Genomic DNA, 22095 nt, shown 5'->3' on the forward strand with positions numbered 1-22095 from the left:
CAGGGATCAAACTTAGGACTTCATGCTTGAGAGCCCAACACTTTATCCACTGTGCCAGCTCCTGGGCTGCTGAGCATGATTTAATTTAAAATTTATTTATTTGTACAAGAGCACTGTTCAACTTTGCTTATGGTGGTGCTGGGGATTGAACCTGTGACATCAGAGTCTTAGGCATGAAAGTCATTTTGCATAACATTTATGCTATTTCCCCAGCCCCTAGTTTAATTTTATTTATTTATTTATTTTGAGATAGAGAGAGACAGACAGAGAGAGTGAAAGACCACAGCACTGAAGCTTCCTTCAGTGTGGTAGGGGCTGGTCTTATACCTGGGCTATCCACATGGCAAAGCAGCGCACTACACAAGTGAGCTATTTCACCAGCCCATCAGACTATTTAACTTGGGTTCATTCATCCTTCCTTCCCTCCTTCATTCATTGAGAGAGGACTGATAAGAGTATGAGGTCACTGGGAGGAAACTCTAGAAAATTAAGCAGAAATCCCACACTTCGGGAGGTAGGGCTGGGGATGAGAGGACTGGGGTATCAGAGGAGAGTTGCTTAAGTCTTAATATGTGAGGTCTTAACAGTGTGGGAGGTGCTGCTGGATTACCTGCCTCTGCTCACTATGTGTCCACCTGGACACCCTTTCCTCTGGCCCAGCTACCTCTTTATTGCAGTCCTTGTTCAGCTGTCGGCCCTCAGCAGCCTGATGGCCCCACCCTCCCGGCCCCGCCCCGTTCTCCGCCTCTGACTCCGCCCCAACCCCGCCCTCACCCTGAGCTTAGTCAACTTTCCCAAGAGTTGCATTGCCATTGGCTGACTCCTACCTTGAGCTCCACCCCTTCAGTTTTTACTTCTGTGATTGGGGAAAATAGCTGTCCGTCATTACCCTCTCTGGCAATGGGGCAAATCCGTGGATTTCTAAGGCGGAAGGTCAGGGTCGATCTCGGTACCCTGGTCAGGGTGAGTTAAGTGGGGCCTGTCCGGGTCCTCTACCTCGCATAGTTGGAGGTATGGGCCTGAACAGTGTCCAGGGTGGCCAGGACCCTGCTATTCCCTGGCTACTCACTCCTTTCTGTGCTGGAGGGAACGAGCGAGGGAGTCTCTTGGTGTGTGGGGTCAGTGCACCTTCCATGCCTGTGGTTGAGAGCAGGGGGTCCCAAGAGGTTCTTACCCCAGGGCCAATATCAGCTTCCTGGAAAAGGAAAGCCATAGAGCAAATGGAAAGGACAGGAAGCATCTGTGGGAGGAGGGTAAGCAGCGGGGTGTGGGGTGGTGGTGATGGTGGTGGTGGTGGTCCTACTGCAAAAGGGGGTCTTCCTTCTGGTATTTTGGTCTCAGCTGACAGCTGAATGCTGGGTGGAAAGGGAAGGGAGAAGGGAAGGGGAGAAGGGAAGGGAGAAGGGAAGGGAAGGGAGAAGGGAAGGGAGAAGGGAAGGGAAGGGAGAAGGGAAGGGAAGGGAGAAGGGAAGGGAAGGTCTCAAGCTAATGCCTAGGAATCCCCCTTCCCCCCCAACCCCTGAACAGGTGTGGGACAGATCACCTTCTGGGTATGAGAGACTCAACACCTGTGTCTTCTAGTCTGCTTTCTGGGGCCCTGGCACCACAGTGCCACCCACTTACTCTGCCAGCTGTCAGGCCCTCTGCCCTGTGGATGTTTGGTACCATATCATCCTTTAAAAAAATTTTTTTTTTAATTTATTTATCTAAAAAAGGAGACATTAACAAAAACCATAGGAGACATTAACAAAACCATAAGGTACAACTCCACACAATTCTCACCACCAGACCTCTGTATCCCATCCTCTCCCCTGATAGCTTTCCTATTCTTTATCCCTCTGGGAATATGGATCCAAGGTCATTGTGGGATGCAGAAGGTGGAAGGTCTGGCTTCTGTAATTGCTTCCCCGCTGAACATGGGCGCTGACTGTTCGATCCATACTCCCAGTCTGCCTCTCTCTTTCCCTTGTAGGGTGGGGCTCTGGGGAAGCAGGGCTCCAAGTCACATTGGTGGGGTTGTCTGTCCAGGGAAGTCTGGTCCGCATCATGTTAGCATCTGGAACCTGGTGGCTGAAAAGAGAGTTAACATACAAAGCCAAACAAATTGTTGAACAATCATGGACCTAAAGCCTGGAATAGTGCAGATGAAGTGTTGGGGGATCCTCCATTTTGTAGATAGCTAGTAGGCATATTTTAGTTATATTTCAAAGGGCCTGTAGCTATATTAGTTTTTTTATTTTTTTATATTTATTTGTTTTCCTTTTTGTTGCCCTTGTTTTTTATTGTTGTAGTTATTATTGTTGTTATTTATGTTGTCATTGTTAGATAGGACAGAGAGAAATGGAGAGAGGTAGGGAAGACAGAGGGGGAGAGAAAGACACCTGCAGACTTGCTTCACTGCCTGTGAAGGGACTCCCCTGCAGGTGGGGAGCCAGGGGCTCAAACCAAGATCATTACTCCCATTCTTGCACTTCGCACCACGTGCGCTTAACCCGCTGCGCTAGACTCCCAGCTATACTAGTTTTTTTTTTTTTTCCCCCTGAGCCTGAAATCTGATATGCAGGTGGATCCAAATTATTGTCTGGGGAGGTGATGTCACGGCTGTTATTTTCGGGACGGAAAGCTGGATCAGGGAAGAGAGTAGCTCCCTAATGTGGGGAAGGAGTATAAATATTATTGACTGTAAATCCCATCAATTTGATTTGGTCTGGGGCCCATATTCAGTTTAGGAGCCTATGTGACCTGCATCCCTATAGATCTGAGCTCACATTCTGTGGTCATGAGTAGGAACATTCCAAGCTGCCCCAATATCGACCTATCGTCCTCAGGGGTAGCATAGAGTATGTTGTCCATCCTCCCTTCGGAGGTTGGAACATTCTCTGCCATTGTTGATCCAAGTTGAGGGCAAGGTCCTATGGGGGGCCCACAAAGGGATCTTTTTTGTTGTTCCTGATAGAGATGACCGGTAACAATGGAGAGAGGGTTTTATTTGAGGTCTAGGCCCATCATGTCTGTTTGGGAATCTCAGGACTCCTGAATAGGTACCACATCATTCTTTGCTGGGGAAGGCAAAGAAGCTTCCTGTGCATTGTAGCAAGTGGACCAGCACTCTGTGCTTCTACAGAAGCCAGCAGCAGCACACCCCACCCCCCAGTTATGACAACTTAAAAAAAAAGGTCAAACATAAGTAGGGCAGTTATAAGTAGTCTTCAAATAATGAGATGTATTCTCCTGAAGTGAACTTTATTTGATTTTTTTGTTTTTGTTTTTACCAGAGCCCTGCTCAGTTCTGACTTATGATGGTGCTGGGAATTGAATCTGGGATATCAGAGATTCAAGCATTAAAGTCTTTTTGCATAACCATTATGCAGCCTCCCCAGCCCCAAAATTGACATTGATATGTGCATACCACAGAGGACTCAGGCCAGCCTCTGTCTGTTTGATGCACATGTTGCCAGGAAAAAAGCTGTCCCTCAAAAAGATGGTTCCTCCTCACTAAAATTACCTTGGAGCAAGGCACACCCAGGATAGTCCCACCAGAAACTGTTACCTTGGACTGAAAGAGAAAAACCTGGGAAACTGCATTTGGAGAGAAGTAGCGATGCACTAAAGGCCTTCAGTTCCTTCTCAAAATTGATAGAGGAGATTCTTGGTGTGACTAAAACCTTGAACGCTCGGGAAGATTAATTTGGGGGACATTTTGCACTGTTGCCACTGTTAGCTTTGCAGGGCTCTTTGGAATAAGGCTAACCTTGAAGCTATATGGGATGTGTCCCCTCAGGGGTAACTGGGAAGTGACCTTAGGGGAGTGGTCTTGGAAGGGAGCACTCCTCCCACCTTTCTGACTCAGTCCCTCAGACTCCAGGCTGCTACACACCCCTTCTCTCTCCACTAGAAAAACCTGTATTGCCAGTCTGGCTGGCTTCCAGGCCTCTCTGGTGGCTCCTGGCTGCCCAGTTCCTCTCCCCCTTCCCCCAATGCTGTGTGTGTGTGCCTTTCCTGCATGTTCTGCCCACCTGGCCTCCCTGCTCCTCTCAGCCCCTGGCAGTTATCTCAGCTGGCTGCTCCCTACTGTGCTGTTTTCAGACAACAGTGAGTGGAAGAAGTCACTGCATAGGACAGAGGGAGTAGGGTGGGTGGATACAGTGAGAATCCCTTGCCCCGGGCCCCTCCTGGCACCCAGCCTCCTCCCTAAAAGATCTACCCGGCTGGTCTCCGTGCTCCCCTACCTCCTGGGTGAATCATGTGGGTACCCAAGACACACTCCTCTCTTAACCCTTGGTGTTCTCTGAGCCCCACAGCACTTGTGTGTCTTCTGGGGACAGGACCCCCACAGGCTGAGGAACTCAGAGGGTTTTCTGTGTCTGCCCCTGCTCCATGGGGTCTGATGCAGGACAGTCACTGACTGAGGGAAAAGATGTACATGGATGGTCATGTCCTGGATGAGGTGGTTCCTGTGGGCTCTGGAGGCCAACATCCTGGGTACAGTGAGTCCTCAATCGAGGAATGTCTGGAAACTTCCCAGGAGTGGCACTGAAATGTTAGTGGCCTTTTAACCTCAAATGCCCCCTGAAAGAGGCTGGTAAACCCCTGGTTTTGACTAAAGAGGGAACTGTCTTAGAATTAAATAATTCAGGGTGCAGCATTTCAGGGGCTTTGCTCACTGTTAGAGTGACCAAACATCCTCTCGCTGATGCCTCCCCCTGATGGCTTCTGGGCTTGTTTCCTTTCAAAGGTGAAGGAGGCTCAGTGGATGGGATCATGTGAGCCAATCTCTGCCGTGGCAGTCCCTAAGATAAAGACTTGCAAGTGGCAGAATATAGTGGCTGAACAGTGCTTACTTAGGTGATTGCAATGTGTGAATATCATGGTGTGTAATTACACAGGCCAAGGTGTTGTTAAATTCGGTGGCTCCAGCCGGGCGGGTTGGCTTCACGGGCGGGTAACAGAGACGCGGAGACAACAGCTGGGCAGGGAAGCTGTATCTCTTTATTCAGGAACAACGATTCATAAACTAAGACAAACTAATCACCAAACAGAACTCTGCTGTCTCTTTGCAGCGGCGCAAGGACTCTCTCTCACTCTGCAACTCAGGAACCCTCTCTCTCTTCCTCTGCAACTCTGGAACTCTGGCGGGGTCCCTAGGGGCGGGGCCAAGCGGGCCCGCGAAATTAACTGGACTGATCTAATTCTCTTGGCGGGGGAGAACTAGTACCCAATGTAAAGCATACAACAATTCCCCCTTTTCTTTTTAACTAAATGACTATAGTATCAAGGGTGTGGGGTGAACAGAAACATATATCATACAGGCATTTTTAAAAAAGAAACTGGGACAAACATGGAGAAACATGCAAGCAAGTAACAAGAACCAGTGTGCTGCTAAGGGAAGGCCTGAGGGGGCCATATCTGCCTCTGTGGGCTAAACTTTATCAGCTTAAAAAAAAACATTTCTTGTCTCTGGGGGGCTACTTTCCTCAACGGGCATTTGCATGGGGGCGGGAACGGCCTAGAGTCCCAAAGGCATCTGGCTGTAACTTACTTACTATGAAACAAAACTTGTTATTAGCATATTTCTAATAGAGAAGGAATTTGAGACTTACATAGCAACAACGTCTTTTTAACCTTTTGTTACACCCATTCATGATGGAGACACACCCTAGGTGTGGGCCGGAGAGGAAACCTCAGGCATGAGAATAATTAGCATAGCCATTGTGCGATCTACCATTTCTAATAGAGAAGGTAGTGGAGAGTTTTACATATCAACAAGTCTATTTAACCTTTTGTTTAGACCAACTTAGTTAAAATATATTGATTGTTAACTAATTTTTACCTCAGACTTTAAATGTAAGTTAATTTTATCTTTATGAGAATTACGTTGAAAACCTTTTTCATTTAACTTTGTCTAGTAAGAATTTAGCCTTAAAGTTACTGTTTACCAAACTTTAAACATACACATAAACATGGTCATTAATACACAAGGAGAGAAACCTTTGTTACGAAGACATGTCATTTTAAACACGAATTTAAATCTGTACTGTCTTAGTTGTTGGGGGGGGGGGTCACCATCCGGAGGTGGCTTCCCGCGCAGCTTCACTTCTAGGAATTGCAGGTTGCGATCTCTGCGTACTCCAGCTTGTCTGCCTTCAGACCGGACCGGCAGCTGGAGATCTCGTGTGCCCAGTTTCAGCAGGGAGCCCGGGGGTCCGGGAGGCCCGGGATCGTTCCAGAATTTATAGCAAGAGGGCAGGCGGGCCAGCATTGTAGAAGGCGTGGGCCTAGGTGCCCAGGGGTGGCGGCCATGATGGGCCGCCATGGCCCTGCCCCATGGCCCTGCCATGTCTGCTGCCCTGCTCGCAGTGGCCGAGCAGCGTGGAGGGATCACACATCCAGTGCGCGCGGTGGAGAGCCGGCTCCTGTGGGCTGGCCTCGGGCTCTTGCGTGTTGGCCTCAGGCTCCAGCATATTGGCATCAGGCTCCAGCGTGTTGGCGTCGGGCTCTAGCGTGTTGGCGTCGGGCTCCAGCGTGTTGGCGTCGGGCTCTAGCGTGTTGGCGTCGGGCTCCAGCGTGTTGGCGTCGGGCTCCAGCGTGTTGGCATCGGGCTCTAGCGTGTTGGCATCGGGCTCTTGTGTGGTGGCATCGGGCTCCTGCGGGCTGCGGGGCTGTGGGGCTGCGGGCGCGGTGTGCGGGGTTGTCTGGGCGCAGCCGGCTGGCTGGCTGTTTAACCAGGTGGAAACAGCAGCTCCGCGCCTCGCCTCTTGCCCACTGGCTCTTCCCGCTGGCTGTTCTGAGTTCGCCCGAGCGAGTGGAAACCACAGAGTGGTCCAGAGATAAATGTTCCAGAAACAGCAAAACAGTCTCGTGAAGAAAGAGCAGAGGCCTTTGGAGATCTGTTCACAAGCAGAAGAGAAGGCCATAGTGCATAAGTAGCCAAATTGTCTTTACTTATCTGAGAGATGCGCAGGTCAGGTCCATGTGGGCGCCATTTGTTGGTAAATTCGGTGGCTCCAGCTGGGCGGGTTGGCTTCACGGGCGGGTAACAGAGACGCGGAGACAACGGATGGGCAGGGAAGCTGTTATTTCTTTATTCAGGAACAACGATTCATAAACTAAGACAAACTAATCACCAAACAGAACTCTGCTGTCTCTTTGCAGCGGCGCAAGCACTCTCTCTCACTCTGCAACTCAGGAACCCTCTCTCTCTTCCTCTGCAACTCTGGAACTCTGGAACTCTGGCGGGGTCCCTAGGGGCGGGGCCAAGCGAGCCCGCGAAATTAACTGGACTGATCTAATTCTCTTGGCCGGGGAGAACTAGAACCCAATGTAAAGCATACAACACCAAGGTGCACTCCCAGACTCTGTATAGGGAGCATTTGTGTGTAAGTCAGTGTTGATCAAAACGTCACTAGGTGCCATAGGACTGTATTAAATTAAAAAAAAAAATCAGCACTGGCAAAGTAGCTCACTTGGATACTACTTTGTTTTGCCATGTGTGCAACCCAGGGTCAAACCTGGCCCCCATAGTATTGCAGGAAACTTCAGTGCTGTGGTTTCTTTTCCTCTTGCTTTCCTTCTCTGTGTAGCTCTCTTTATCTGGCAAGGAAAAAGAAGACCTAGGACATGACACAATGATTAGAGCATTGAACTCCCAAGCATGAGGTCCTGAGTTTGATCCCCAGCATCACACGTGTCAGAGTGATGCTCTGGTTCTCTCTCTCTGCCTCTCTCATTAACAAATATATAAACAAATCTCTAAAAAAAAATCAATAATTTTCTCTCTGAAACTTTAGCCCAACAGAATTCTACTACCCCCATGCACTGTCTTTTTTCTTTTCAGATAGCGAGTGGAACATAGAGGGAAAAGGAGAACTACCACTACATTGCTTCACCACTTACGAAGCTTTCCCATTGCTTGGTGCTCCCATGTGGTGGCCTGGGGCTTGAACCGGGTCCTTGTGCTTTGTAATGTGTATTCTCTACTAAGTGAGTATCTCCTGGCCCCTGGTTCAGTGGATATTTGAAACATCTTATCTCATAATCAAGTGATAGCACCTTGTCTCCTAATCAAGTCCTAAATGGTCTACTGATTTGGTAGTGATCTTAGAAGATCTGACAAAGAGGACAGGTCTGCCCCTTCAAGGGACCATGCCCTTCTCACCTTAGAGCTAGGAGAGCCCCGATAGGCTGGACCCAGAGCTCCAGGCTGATGGTTTTCCTTCTTGGCTCAGGTTCTGCTGAGACACTTGAGTGGAAGCATTTGGATCAGATGGCTCATGAGTAACAGTCCCCAAGTGGGTCATTGTAGTGCAGTGGGTTAAGCGCAGGTGGTGCAAAGTGCAAGGATCAGAGTAAGGATCCCAGTTCCAGCCCCTGGATCCCCACCTGCAGGGGAGTCGTTTCACAGGTGGTGAAGCAGGTCTGCAGGTGTTTATCTTTCTCTTCCCCTCTCTATCTTCCCCTCCTCTCTCCATATTCTCTGTCGTATCTAGCAATGACAACATCAATAACAACAGTGATAATAACTACAATAACAATAAAAAACAAGGGCAACAAAAGGGAAAATTAATAAATACTTACTTTTAAAAAATGATTATTATTTTTCATTTTATTGGTGGAGTTAATGGTTTACAGCACAGTTGTCTACACAAGGGCACCATTTCCCAGTTCCACATCATGGGTATCTGCAAAATACTCTCATCCCCAACTTAGGGCCCCAAGCCCTACCAAACCATCTTTCACTCCTAGTCCAAGATTCACCCTGTCTTCTCTCTTTATGACTGTCTCTTAAGTTCCACCTATATGTGAGGTCATCCAGTATTCACCCCTTTTTTCTTGACTCATCCCACCCAATACCTTTCCTTCAGATGAGGGAAAAGATTGGGGAAGGTCTTTGATAGCTGGCCCTGGTTCATCAACAATATTCATATCACTCTGTCCACTATACCCTCTCCTTTATTTTTTTTAAAGAAATTCCTGTTTATTTATTTATTTATTCCCATTTGTTGCCCTTGTTTTTTTTTATTGTTGTAGTTATTATTGTTATTGATGTTGTCATTGTTGGATAGGACAGAGAGAAATAGAGGAGGGGAAGACAGAGGGGGAGAGAAAGACAGACACCTGCAGACCTGCTTCACCGCCTGTGAAGCGACTCCCCTGCGACTCCCCTGCAGGTAGGGAGCCAGGGGCTTGAACTGGGATCCTTACGCCAGTCTTTGCACTTTGCACCACCTGCGCTTAACCTGTTGCACTACCACCCAACTCCTAAGAAATTCCTTTTTAAATTTTATTTATTTACTTATCGAACAAAGAGAAAAATTGAGATAGAGAGGGATAGAGACAGAGAAGCACCTGCAGCCCTGCTTCCCCATTTGTGAAGCTTTCCCCCTGGATGGGGAACCAGGGACTTGAACCTCAGCCCTCGTGCGCTGCAATGTGTGTGCTTAACCAAGTGTGCCGCCACCTGGTTTCTGCCTTTCCCCGTGTATTTGCTTTTTTGGGTAGCTGTTGTTTGTGTTCTGTTTTTACCACTGATCACCCCATTTAAAGTTTGAGTTCCTTTACTTCTTTTCATGTAGGACTCCTTTCAGTAATTCTTGCAAAGCAGGATTGGTGGTGGTGAATTCCTTCAGTTTCTGTATGTTTGAGATTTTAATTTCTCCTTCATACTTGAAGGATAAACTGGTAAGATAGCATATTTGTGATTAGAAATTCTTATCTTTTAATGTGGTGAATATGTCATTCCCTTCTTACTGGTGATATATTTTCTTTTTAAAAAATATTTATTTCCTTTTGTTGCCCTTGTTTTTTATTGTTGTAGTTATCGATGTCATCATTGTTGGATAGGACAGAGAAATGGAGAGAGGCGGGGAAAACAGAGAGGGGGAGAGAAAGACACCTGCAGATCTGCTTCACCGCTTGTGAAGCGACCCCTCTACAGCTAGGGAGCTGGGGGCTCGAACTGGTATCCTTACACCAGTCCTTGTGCTTTGTGCCACCTGCACTTAACCTGCTGCACTACTGCCCGACTCCCTCTGATGATATATTTTCAAGATGTTGATTCTATTTGAATTCATGTTATGACTCTATACAGACTTAAATTTTTTTAAATATTTTATTTATTCCCTTTTGTTGCCCTTTTTTATTGTTGTAGTTATTGTTGTTATTGATGTTGTTGTTGTTGGATAGAAAAGAGAGAAATGGAGACAGGAGGGAAAGACAGAGAGGGGGAGAGAAAGAAAGACACCTGCAGACCTGCAGGTAGGGAGCCAGGGGCTTGAGCCAGGATCCTTATGCCAGTCCTTGCACTTTGCATCACCTGTGCTTAACCTGCTGCGCTACTGCCCGACTCTGTCAACACAGACTTTTTAAACCCCAGTTTAAGAAAGAAAGAATATTGGGGTGAGGAAATAGTGAGTAGTAGTGCAAAAGACTGTTACATGCCTGAGATTCCAAGTCCCCAGGTTCAATCTCCTGTACCATCTTAAGCCAGAGCTGAGCAGTGCTCTGAGAAAAAAAAAATTGATTTAAATACTTACTTTATTCCTACCTTTTAGTTACATTAACTTGGGAATTGATTTCCAACAAGGAAATCTACTATGGTTTGGCAATTTATAAGCATGATTTGGGAGGTTGCAATGCTAGTGTTTGGATTTTCTGCTTAATTTGTAGTGACATTGATGGAGTGCTGATGTCTTTAAGCCACAATTTGTAGTGATTTTAGTACTTATTAACTTGGCCATATCACTATAGACATTTCTTTCTTTCTTAAAGAATTGTGTTTTATTTATTTCTGATGAGGGAGAGTTTCACATGAGGCAGAGAGGAGAGAAACAGAAAGCAGCCAGAGCACTATTCTGTATGCTGTAACGGGGATTGAACCAGGAGCCTCAGGCATGAGCGTCTGATGCTTTGCCAGTTGAGCTACTTCCCCAGCTGCTTGACACTCATCATCTATCTGTCTCTCCCTATTTTTAAAATATTTATTTATTTATTTTTTAATATTTATTGATTTATTCCCTTTTGTTGCTCTTGTTTTATTGTTGTAGTTGTTATTGATGTTGTTGCGACAGGACAGAGAGAAATGGAGAGAGGAGGGGAAGACAGAGAGGGGGAGAGAAAGACACCTGCAGACCTGCTTCACCACCTGTGAAGCGACTCCCCTGTAGCTGGGGAGCTGGGGGCTTGAACTGGGATCCTTATGCCAGTCCTTGCACTTCGCACATGTGTGCTTAACCCGCTGTGCTACCGCCTGACACCCGTCTCTCCCTCTTTATGTTCCTTCTCTGTGATGATTGCATGTTGACTTTTGTCTTTAACCTGGCATCTCTTCCCCCTTAGAGAGCCTGGCTGGATAGAAGTGAAGATGGGGAACAGCAGGAGCTGCTCAGGGCAGACTTCCTACTCACAGTTCCTACCAGAGGAGCAGGCTGAGATGGACGGGTTATTTGATGAGCTCTCGGCAGCAGAGAAGATCAGGTCGAACACCTTGACTCCATTCTTCTCCCTGACAACGCTGAAGGCAAGAAGACCCTTCAACACTTTATGTTTCCTCTAGAGCAGGGCTCTGTGCTGGCCTCCGGACCACAGTTAGCCAGCCTGTTTTTGTGAAATGGTTGTATGGGAACACCCTGGGGTTTAATGGGAACATCCCAGGTCTGTTCTCTGTAAAGGGCAGATAGCACTTCACACTTTGGTTTTGTGGGTGCGTGGCCTCTCTCATTGTGTTTGGGAGCTGTTCTAGTTTGAAATAGACTTGGGGCAGCTCTCTTTTCCATCGCTCAGCCCCTGGCTCACTTGATGGCTCTCCCAGTGGGTGACACACTGCCCTTAGTGGCTCCCCGAGTCCTGGGTGTTAGGGGTGTGTGTGATGTCATCAGGTGAGAGTGATGGCACAGGTAGGGACTTAGGAAAGGACATGTAAGTTGGGCAGTGTGGGCAGCAGTGGGTAGGTGTGTGTGTGTGGGGGGGAGGGGGGTTGTGCTCCTCCTGTCACTTATTTTCCATGGCCCCACCACATTCAACTCATATCCTGTTCAGCTGTTCCTCCTGTTTGTCCCTGACAGAGCCACCTTGGGGAAGCCCTTCCCCCAGAGATGGTCACCAGACTATACGATGGCATGTGCAGGGTGGTCCCAACAGGGAAGGCACAGAGGCCCAGCGGCGTTGTTTCCCGGGAGCAGTTCACTCTGTCCATGTCCCACCTACTGAAGGGAAACTCTGAGGAGAAGAGCTTCCTGATCCTGAAGATGATTTCTGCCACCGAAGGGTCTGTGAAAGCAAGAGAAGTGCAGAAGGTAGAGAGACCACAGGGCCCAAGCAGTCACTCTAGGTGGTGTTGGTGTCCTTAGGTGGGGGATGGAGGCTGGTTAAGTGGCCAGTGGAGGCATAGTGGAGATGCACACCCTTGGGGGTTCTAGACCCTTCCTCCCTATAATTGACCAGTGGAGGTCTAGGTGTGTTAATCTATCAAGGACATTACTAGGAAAATGAACCCCAAGCTAAGTGACATTATGCTTTCACACCTTGCCCATCATAGTTGGCATTAAAGAGATCAAGAAAACGGGGATTGGGAGCTAGCTCAGCTGGTAAAGCATGTCCTAGAGTCCAGCCTTAGCCTCACATAGGAGCACCTTGGCTCCAGGAGAGCTCCATGAATGGTGGGGAGCAGTGCAGGGGTGTCTGTCTTGTTTCTTGTTGATTTCTCATTCCCTCCTTCCATCTCTAAGTGAAAAAAAAAAATTGGACTCAGGGCCACTCAGCAGTATATCCATGAAACCTGGAGTTCATTCTCCAGCACTCTATTAAAAAAAGAAAGCAAAAGAAGAAACCTCATGCTGATAGGTTTTGGGTCACCTTATAACTGTCGTTTATGGCTCAGTTGTGATTTTCCAGTTTGCAGAGGATCTGGTTGGCTCTGTGGCACATGTGCTATGCCACAGGCAGGAGCTGAAAGGCTGGACTCAAGATCAAGCCCCAGGCTTGGCCCCCCGGGTGCAGTCGCTGGCAGTGCAGCTGGTGTCTGAGCTGAAGCTTCAAGGCAAGTGTCCTGTGTGTCCACCTGCTGAGACCTTGGTGGTGTGCAGTGTGGCCTTGCTGTCTCGGTTATCCTCCTGTGAGGAGGCTGCATCCTCCAGCTGTGTTCAGCCCTATCTGGCTGGTTCCATGCAGCTGTCCATTGTTTTTTCCTTAGTGCAGTTCTGATTCTGCAAGAGGAATGCTGATGTCCTCACTGTCTTTCTTTTTTACATAGGTTTTTTTTTTTAAGATCTTAGAATTGAGTTACATCCCTGGACACAGGTTTTTGTTGTTGTTGTTGTTGTTTATTTATTTAGAGTGGGAGAGATAACATAGTTATACCAAAAAAAATTTCATTTCTGAGGCTTCAAAGTTGCAGGTTCATTCCTCTGTACTACCATATGTCAGAGATGAACAGTGCTCTGGCTTTAATAAAAAATTTAATAGTGAGAGAAGGGAGGTGAGACAGAGAGAACATGAAACAGAGCATCACTCTGGCATATGCAATGCCAGGGCTTGAACTCAAAACCTCATGCTTGAGAGTCCAACACTTCAACCACTATACCACTTCCCAGGACACAATTTTGTTTATTTATTTGCAACTGGAAAGGTAGATGAATGGGAGTAGTTCATCCTGGTTTGATCCCTAGCACAGCATATATCAGAGTGGTGCTCTGCCTCCTCTCTCCCCCTCCTTCCCAAATAAGTAAATAGGTAAGTAAATAAATGTACTAATGGGAGAAAGGGAGAGAGGCAAGGAAGAGAATGAACCAGAGTATCAAACTGGCATATGTGTTTTCAGGGCTCAGAATCAGGACCTCATGTCTGCTAGTCACACAGTGGCTGTAGCCACTGTGGGCTAGGGCTCTGGAGAGGTGAGGTTCTAGGACACATTGGTGAGGTCGTCCTCCCAGAGAGGTCAGGATGAAATCACAGTAGCATCTGCAACTTGGTGGATATGGCTTAGTGAGTTTCTGGAGAAATCCTGGCTGTGTTTTGTTGAGTTTTCAGGTGATTTTCGTTTTTTTTTTTTTTTTTTTTCTAGTTTATCAGGAGTGTGATCTGAAATTGCTCCTACTCCATCGCCATGCCTCCAGAAGTCCCCCCAAAATGTATTTTAAGATTGGTAATATTTTAAAATTGAGAGATTTTTACATTTTTGTTTCTTTCCAGACTTTTGCAGTTAGGTATGTACTTCCACTCTTGGGAAGTCACGTGAGCCTCATGTGGAATGAGGGATAAGAAAACTTGGATAGCCTGCTTGCTTTACCATCTGCATGACCCAGGGGACTGGCATCCCACAGTACTGGGGAAGCTTCAGTATTGTGGTCTATTTTCCTCTCTTTCTGTCTTCTTTTCTCTTCCCTTTCCTTCCACCTTTCCTTCCTTCCTTCCTTCCTTCCTTCCTTCCTCCCTCCCTTTCTTTTCTTTCTCTCTTTCTTTCTTTCTTTCTTTCTTTCTTTCTTTCTTTCTTTCTTTCTTTCTTTCTTTCTTTCATTGCAAGCAGGGTTATCACCAGGGTTTGCTGCCACAGCTCCTGACCACCATTTCTCTCTTTCACCTTTCTATTTTTTCTTTGATAGGACAGGGAGAAATTGAGAGGGGGAAAGGGAGAATGAGAGACACCAGCAACACTTGTTTCATTGCCTGTGAAGTGTCTCCCTCAGGGAGAGAGCAGAGGCTTGAATCCAGGTCCTTGTGCATGATAATGCATGGACTCACCCTGTTCTCTCTTTTTGTCTGCAAAAGTCAGCACAGAGCCATGAAGCCCTGGTGACAAGAAAAGGAACTTATATTTTACATTTTTTAAAGATAGAGGCAGAGAAGCAGAGGGAGAGAATGAGAGAGACTACAGCACCAAAGCTCTCTTCAATGCAGTGGGGGCCGGGCTTGAACCTGGGTGAAGCATATGTGAAAGCAAAGTGCTGTCTGAGTGAGCTATTTTGACAGTCCCTGTAATCAATATTTATCAATATTATTTCAATTTTATTTATTTATGAGAGATCCCAATCATTCTGACACATGCGATGCCAGGGATCAAACTTGGGACCTCATGCTTGAGAGTTCAATACTTTACTCACTGTGCCATTTCCCAGGCTGTATCCATATTTTAAATTTGAGGTATTTTACATTGTTCATTCTAAAATTTAGCAATGGGGAGGTGCACTTCATATTTCTCACATGCAAGACTTGATATGAGCGTCATGTAGAGTGCTCAGAAGTGCAGGCTTATTGAACGGGAAGAAGGAGGTGTGATTGTTCCCCCTGCTATTGCCCCTAGATGGTGAGAAGCTCCTGGGCCCTCAGCGTCTGGACTGTGACTGTGACCGTGCAGGCCTGGAGGACTGGGTGTTTCGGGTGCCCCACGTGGCCACATTTCTGAGCGTGATCCTCCACCGAGGCTTTCTCCTCCAGCAGGTGCCCCTAGAGCTGGCTACCCTGGTCCCCCAGCGCCAGGTGGACCCAGACCGGGACTTTGCTAGCATCCTGGATGTGCTGTCAGTCATCTTCATCAACTCCCAGCTCCCCCGGGAGCAGCAGCACCGCTGGCGCCTGCTCTTTGCGTCTGAGCTCCACGGGCACAGCTTTGCTCAGCTTTGTGGGCGCATAACTCAGCGGGGCCCCTGTGTAGTGCTCCTGGAGGACCACGATGGCCATGTCTTTGGGGGCTTTGCTTCCTGCTCCTGGGAGGTCAAGCCTCAGTTTCAAGGTGAGGCCAGTTGGTGGCATGGTACTCAGTTGGGGTGGTTACAGCTACAGTATAGAGCCCTCAGAGCCTGCTGTTGGAGGCGTGACCAGGTTTTCTTCCCACTGCTTCTCCTCGGGTGCTTCCCTTCAGGGGCCTGGAAGGATGGATTTATGCTTCAGCAGTTTCTGTTTGGATTCTGGCAAAAGTGTGCAGGAAGTGTGTGGGGGATGCACATCCACTCCCATTTAGGAGAGGAGCCAGTGCCTGGTTTAGGGACAGCAGCCTGCCCCCCCCCCCCTTATGTACAGCTCTCTGTACCCCACCTCTCCCCACAGCAGTGAGGCAGGAGCCCCAGCTGGAGGCTCTGGGGGAATTAGGACTTGTTCTGTCTGTGGGATTCCAGGCGCTGCCTTATCTTGTGAAAGAAGCCCACGTGCACCACCTATAATAGTCCTCAGCTGTCAGCCAAGGAGAACTTCCAGTTTTAAAATCATTACTAGAGGCCATTTACTTCCTTCCAGCTCCTTTAATATAAACTTTGTTGGCCCTTAATGCTTTATTAACAAGCGTTCCCTAAAGATTGGTAGAGTGATACCAAGGCTTCAAATTTGAGCTCTTTTTGTTCTGAGTTTTTCCCAGCAGAGGGCAGCATTGTTTCAGGTTCAGGTCAAGGTCAGGGCCATTTCTAGTTCTTCTGTCCTCTAATGTTTGCGAGTAGAAGGGTTGTAAGCACATCACTTGTGCTTCTGATTCCTGGGTGCAGGGGCTCTGGGCTGAACGCATAGCCTGGGCTTGGGCCCTGTGGCAGGAGCTCCATTTCTCAGGGCCTCAGTCCCCAGGAAGAAGTGAAATGTCACCATGTGGGGAACAGGTTAAGCTATGCAGCTGGGTGTGTGGTTTACATGGTTGTTGAATGCAGTTACAGGGAGGGTCTCTGCAAACCTGTTTTGCACATAGATTGAGTCCTTGGTCCTTGTCCCTGTATCCAAGAGAATAACCTTCCCTCCGTGTGGCCCTCCTGAATTAAAGAAAGATCTGCTTTTCCTCACTGCCATGTACCTAGCCTGCAAGGTGCCATGACTCATGTCTGCTGTCCCACAGAGACCTGGACATGTCCCTGGGCAGTGGGCATCATACCCCATATCAACCCACAGACTTGTCCTCTTAGGTCTTGCAGTGGCCCAGTGCCCAGGAGTGGTGAGGACCATGGGCATCATGTTGTGTCCCCAGCTCAAATGGATAATCCTGCTTGTCTGTCCTCTGGCCATTTTAGGAGACAACCGGTGCTTCCTGTTCTCCCTGTCACCCTGTATGGCCGTGCACACCCACACTGGCTACAATGACCACTACATGTACCTGAATCATGGGCAGCAGACCATCCCCAATGGACTGGTGAGGATCTGGGCTGGGTGGGCAGGCTTACCACCCTCCAGATGTTCCCCCAATCCAGCCCTTTGCCCCCAGGAATGGGGGGTGGGATGGGTGTATCTGGTTTTGTCAGAAGCTCATGTTCAAGTCTTCCAGTGCTATGATGAGCCACAACCAGGATGGAATTTGTCCTGTGGCAGGACAGGACCTCTGGGTACTTTCTGGAAATCTGTGAGGTGCCAGATGCAGGAGATGGCATCATGCCAGAACCGCCACTGGGCTCTGCTGCCTGCCCCCTCATATACCTGGGGGCTAGGGAGGCGGAGACACACTCGGGGCAGTGGCTCCCCACAGACCCCACAGGAAGTATCAGTGTAGTTGGGACTCATCAAACAGGCTGTGGGCTCCAGTTGGGGCAACCTTGACTCCACTGTGCCCCGTGCTCTAGCCTGGGGAGCTGGCAGAGGGAGAAGGGGGTAAAGGTCAAGGGCAGACTGGGCCACCCACACAGATGCTGAGTTTGGGTAGAAATATGTCCTTTTTTGCTTTCAATAGAAAGCTCTTTGGGGGTGACTTTATTCCTGCATTTGCAGAGTTAAGATGGCTGGTCCCATCTTGTCAAGGTAAGTGACTCCCACAGGGCCACTAAGACCCAGGCACCTCCCTAAAAGGGCAGGCTGGTGACACCAGGAGCCAGGGCTCCAGCCTCTGGAGCAGTGCTCAGTAGGTCCCCATGATGGTCTGTAGTCACCTTGAGGGAGAGGAGTAGAATACATTTTCCTGTGCAAAATGAGCCACGGCCTATCAGGAGCCCAGAGGAACCCTGTGGAGAGGCCAGGCCATGGTCAGGGGGCTCCAACACTGCAGAGGTGAAGACTGGTAAAGGAAGAAGCTAAGAATTGCCCCAGCTGCTTTTTGTTTCTCTCCTGGAGGTGACAGCTGAGTGGCTCTGAGCACCATGTCCCCTTGTCAGGCAAGGATCAAGCCTCAGGCTGTGAACCTTAATGGGCTGTAATGTTCCATCACTTCTACTCCCAGCCACATTCTAGAAAGAGCCCAGGGAGCCTGGACACCTTAGGGACTGTTCTAGTATCTTGTAATGAGACACTGTCTACATATGTCACCTACCTGCATGTGTCACCATTAACAAAGGGGAATATTGGGCTTGGGAGGTGGCTCAGTGAAGCCATGTGCCATACTGTGTGAGAGGCCCCGAGCTAGAGCCCTGGCACAAGGGAAGGGAGCACCTTAGATGCTGGGGCATTCCTGTGGTGTCTCTTCCTCTCTCATCTCTCAAAATTACTCAGTGGCTTAATGACAGCACATATGCCAGAGAGCCTTGGTTCATTTCCCAGCGCTGCATAAGGTAAAAGGAGTGACATTTACATCACTTCTCAGGGGCCCTGGACTTTGGCAGGCCCCATGGGGCTGCTATGTAGAATTGAGGCACTGATGGTGTTGTGTCCACAGGGCATGGGGGGACAACATCATTACTTTGGGCTGTGGATTGATGTGGATTTCGGCAAAGGACACAGCAAGGCAAAGCCCACGTGCACCACCTATAACAGTCCTCAGCTGTCAGCCAAGGAGAACTTCCAGTTTGAGAAAATGGAGGTGTGGGCAGTTGGAGATGCTCCTGAGGTGCAGCTGGTGAGTAAGGGCACCTTTTCCCTTTATCTCCTTCATCTGGAAGCAGTTTGTTCTCTATTTGTTGCTGACAGTTGTGGCTGGTGGGGTGGGGCATGACGGTGAGTGTACCACAGAGCCGGGAGTCTTGGCAGTATGCTCCCTGCCCCCACAAGTAGGTAACTCTTCATGGGGAGTGTTTGGGGGTTCCTTCCATTTGTTTGGTTCGTCCATGAGTTATTGGGGCCTCTACAACCTGAAGCACCTTATTACCTCTTCATGATCACTTCCCATAGTGTATGTATAGTGGGGGGCCGGCAGTAGAAGAAGCTAGACCCCTTCTCCTCTTAGGAGCAGAAACTATGGATCCCACTCTAATAATCTGGGTGCCTGCAGGATGTTACTTTACCTCTGCTCTTGGCTGTCAGGGAGACGGATACTCCCCTGGCATCTCTGAGCACCCTGCTCCCCTCCCCAAGGCCAAGAACAACAAGAGCATCCTGGATGCAGACCCTGAAGCCCAGGCCCTGCTGGAAATCAGTGGGCGGAGTCGCCACAGCGAAGCATTCAGGGAAGCCCCAGATGAAGAGTGAAGAGCCCCATGCTGTCTGCCCGGACCTTCCCACATCTGTGTGAACTGTAAACCCTTTTGCACCTCCAGGGGGCTCAGCTTTGACCAAGGGCTGCACAAAGCAACAGGCCTGATGCCACATGTGGACTAGTGGGTCTGTCTCCCAGAACTCCTGAGTGGCCAGTTAACAGCTTCATCCTTACACACCTGTTTGTTTAGTATCCATGAAATCTGAAGACATGGAGCCATTGGCAACCTCTGCTGTGGTTATCAATGGTTGGGGATGTGTGTTCTTGTGCAGGAGGGGGTGCCAGCCTCTAGGGGGTGGGGGTGGGGGTGGGGGTGGGTGGAGGCTCCTGGCCTCTGCTCCTGCATCCCTGTTGAAGAGGGGTTTCATTCCATTTTGGTGGGTCAAGGATAGAGGCATGTAGATGTGAATCTTGATGCTTTTTAGAAGAGCTTCCTAGAGTTTTTTCATGTTTAGTAGAAAAGCACAAACACTGGTGGGGGTGGGGGAGCGGGGGACAGCCTAGGCTTTTGGTGGCACCAGGACTCGTGGTGGCCTTTGTAGGTGTTTCTAAGTTTCTTTTTTTTTTTTTTTTTTTCCAGTTATTGCTGGGGTTCAGTGCTGGCACTACAAATCCACTACACCTGGATGCCACTCCCCCGTTTTATTGGATAGATCAGAGAGAAGTTGAGAGAGGAGGGGGAAAGATAAGACAGTTGCAGACCTGCCCTGTGAAGCAACCTCCCTGCAGGTGGGGAGCCGGGGGCTCGAACCAGGGTCCTTATGCAGGTGCTTACTCTGTGTACTATGTGCACTTATCCTGGTGTGCCGCCAGCCACCTGAGCCCCCAGTATTTCTAAGTTTCCATGGCAGCCTTATTCAAGCTTTTTAAAGTGAACCTGTACTGTGAGCAGATGAGAAGCTAGCAGCAGGAAGGCAGGATTGTGGTTGTTACTGAAGTAAATGTGGGGGCTACCTGGGGCCCCATGATTGAGAATACTGACATACACATGAGCCTGACTTGTAGATTTGTGGTGACTTGTCAGTACTGGCCTGGGTTCTAAACCCCTAGGCACCAGGCCCTTCCTGACGCTGAGCAGAGCTGCCATTGCCCCTCTGAGATACAAATTCCAAACCCACTTCATGAACCCCTTAAAGGAGCTGTGAGCTGGCCTGTGAGCCATGTGCCTCTTCCCTTTGCCCTATGCTGTACACTTTGAACCTTTGGTGCATCTGACAAAGAAGTGCAGCCTTTCACTAGGGTTTGCCCTGATTCAAAGCCATAAGAAATCGAGCCATTTGCATTTTGCAGCTCTTGCATTTTTCTCCCAGGAGCTCATCAAACTTTCCCACTTGGCAGTGCCCCTGACCAAGCAGAGACCTTGGAAATGAGCCTTCAAAAGGAGAATACACACTTAGATGCATCGAGGTGCCATGGGTGACAAACACAATCACACAATGAGAAGTGATCAGATTTCCTTATTTTTTTAAAGTTTTTTTTTTCCTCCAAGGTTATTGCTGGGGCTCAGTGCCTGCACTACAAATCTGCTCCTGGAGGCCATTTCCCCCTTTTTGTTGTTGTATAGGACAGAGAGAAATCGTGAGAGGAGGGGGAGATGGGGGTGAGAAAGACACCTGCAGACCTGTTTCACCACTTGGAAAGCGACCCCCCTGCAGGTGAGGAGCCATGGACTTGAACCAGGATCCTTACGCCAGTCCTTGTGCTTTGCACCATGTGCACTTAACCCCCTGCGCTACTGCCCACCCCCAAATTTCCTGATTAAAATAACCCAGTTTTTAATAGCTTCTCAGGTGCCTTTTGCAATCAGTATCTTTTGTTCCTTTGATACACTCCTAATGAGAGTGACACCAGGGCTGTACCATGACAAACTGACTTTTTTCAGATAGAGTGAGACAGCACTAAAGCTCTCCCCAGTGTGGTGGGGGCTAGGCTCAGACCCGGGTCATGTGTTTGGCATAGGAGGCACACTGACCGGGACAGCTATCTTACCTGCCCTTTGTTTCTTTTTGAAAAAATAGCTTTTGGTCCCTTTTTTTTCCTTTATGGTTTCCTTATAATTAATTGATTTGTGTTCTTTACTAGTTTTATTTTGGTGAGTGTTCCTTTGCTGCTGTTGAATGTTCTGTTCTTGATTTTTTCTTTCGATTTGAGAGAGAGAGAGAGAGAGAAAAAAAATGAGAGACACTGCAGCACTGCTTTACGGTTCACGGAGCTCCCCTGCTGCCATGCACAGTGCCCCCATGTGGTGGTGGGGTCTCCAGCCTGGGACCTTGCACATGGCAAAGTATGTGTTCTACTCGGTAAGTCATGTCCTTTCTCATGTCTTGTACTTTGACTTAAAAAAAGATTTAATGAGAGAAAGAGGGGAACATCACTTAGGTCTATTTGGTGCTAGGGCTTGAATTTAGGACTTCGCTCATTTGAGTCCCAGTTGACCTGTGTCACCTTCCCAGCCACAAATGGAGTCTCTTATAAATGTGAGTGAAACTATGGTGGTGTGCAAGCCTGTTTTTATCTCTGATGGAAACGATCTGTGAATGTGGTCCAGTTTATCCATTATGCATTCTGGTTAGCATTTTGTATCTCATTACCTTCCTGGTTTTGTTTTTTTTTTTTCCCCTGCCAAAGGCATTATTTTATGTCTTGAACCTTGGTTTGTTCTTTAACTTTAAAGAATTTTTTTTTATCATTTATATATTACATAGAGATAGCCAGAATTCGAGAGGGATAGGGAGATAGAGAGGGAGAGAAACAGAGAAACATCTGCAGCCCTCTCACACCCTGGCTGTGAGTCTTTAAAG

General features: G+C 48.4%; 1 protein-coding gene across 2 annotated transcripts; it reads left to right on the plus strand.

The window, feature by feature from the left end:
- The first annotated feature begins 888 nt into the window (after positions 1-888).
- MEAK7 (MTOR associated protein, eak-7 homolog) lies at positions 889-21784 on the plus strand. Of its 2 annotated transcripts, XM_060185095.1 has the most exons (10): positions 903-963; positions 1528-1661; positions 11335-11515; positions 12060-12290; positions 12889-13033; positions 15293-15721; positions 16974-17092; positions 18539-18718; positions 19174-19611; positions 19652-21784. In XM_060185095.1, exons 3-9 carry the CDS (start codon positions 11360-11362, stop codon positions 19285-19287), a joined length of 1374 nt encoding a protein of 457 aa, XP_060041078.1. In that variant the 5' UTR covers positions 903-963; positions 1528-1661; positions 11335-11359; the 3' UTR covers positions 19288-19611; positions 19652-21784. The 2 variants fall into 2 exon arrangements, with proteins under 2 accessions (XP_060041077.1, XP_060041078.1); XM_060185094.1 differs by lacking the exon at positions 1528-1661 and having other exon boundaries at positions 889-963; positions 11335-12290.
- Positions 21785-22095: the final 311 nt, after the last annotated feature.

Source organism: Erinaceus europaeus, chromosome 2 (genome assembly GCF_950295315.1).
Source record: "Erinaceus europaeus chromosome 2, mEriEur2.1, whole genome shotgun sequence".
Lineage (NCBI taxonomy): Eukaryota > Metazoa > Chordata > Mammalia > Eulipotyphla > Erinaceidae > Erinaceus > Erinaceus europaeus.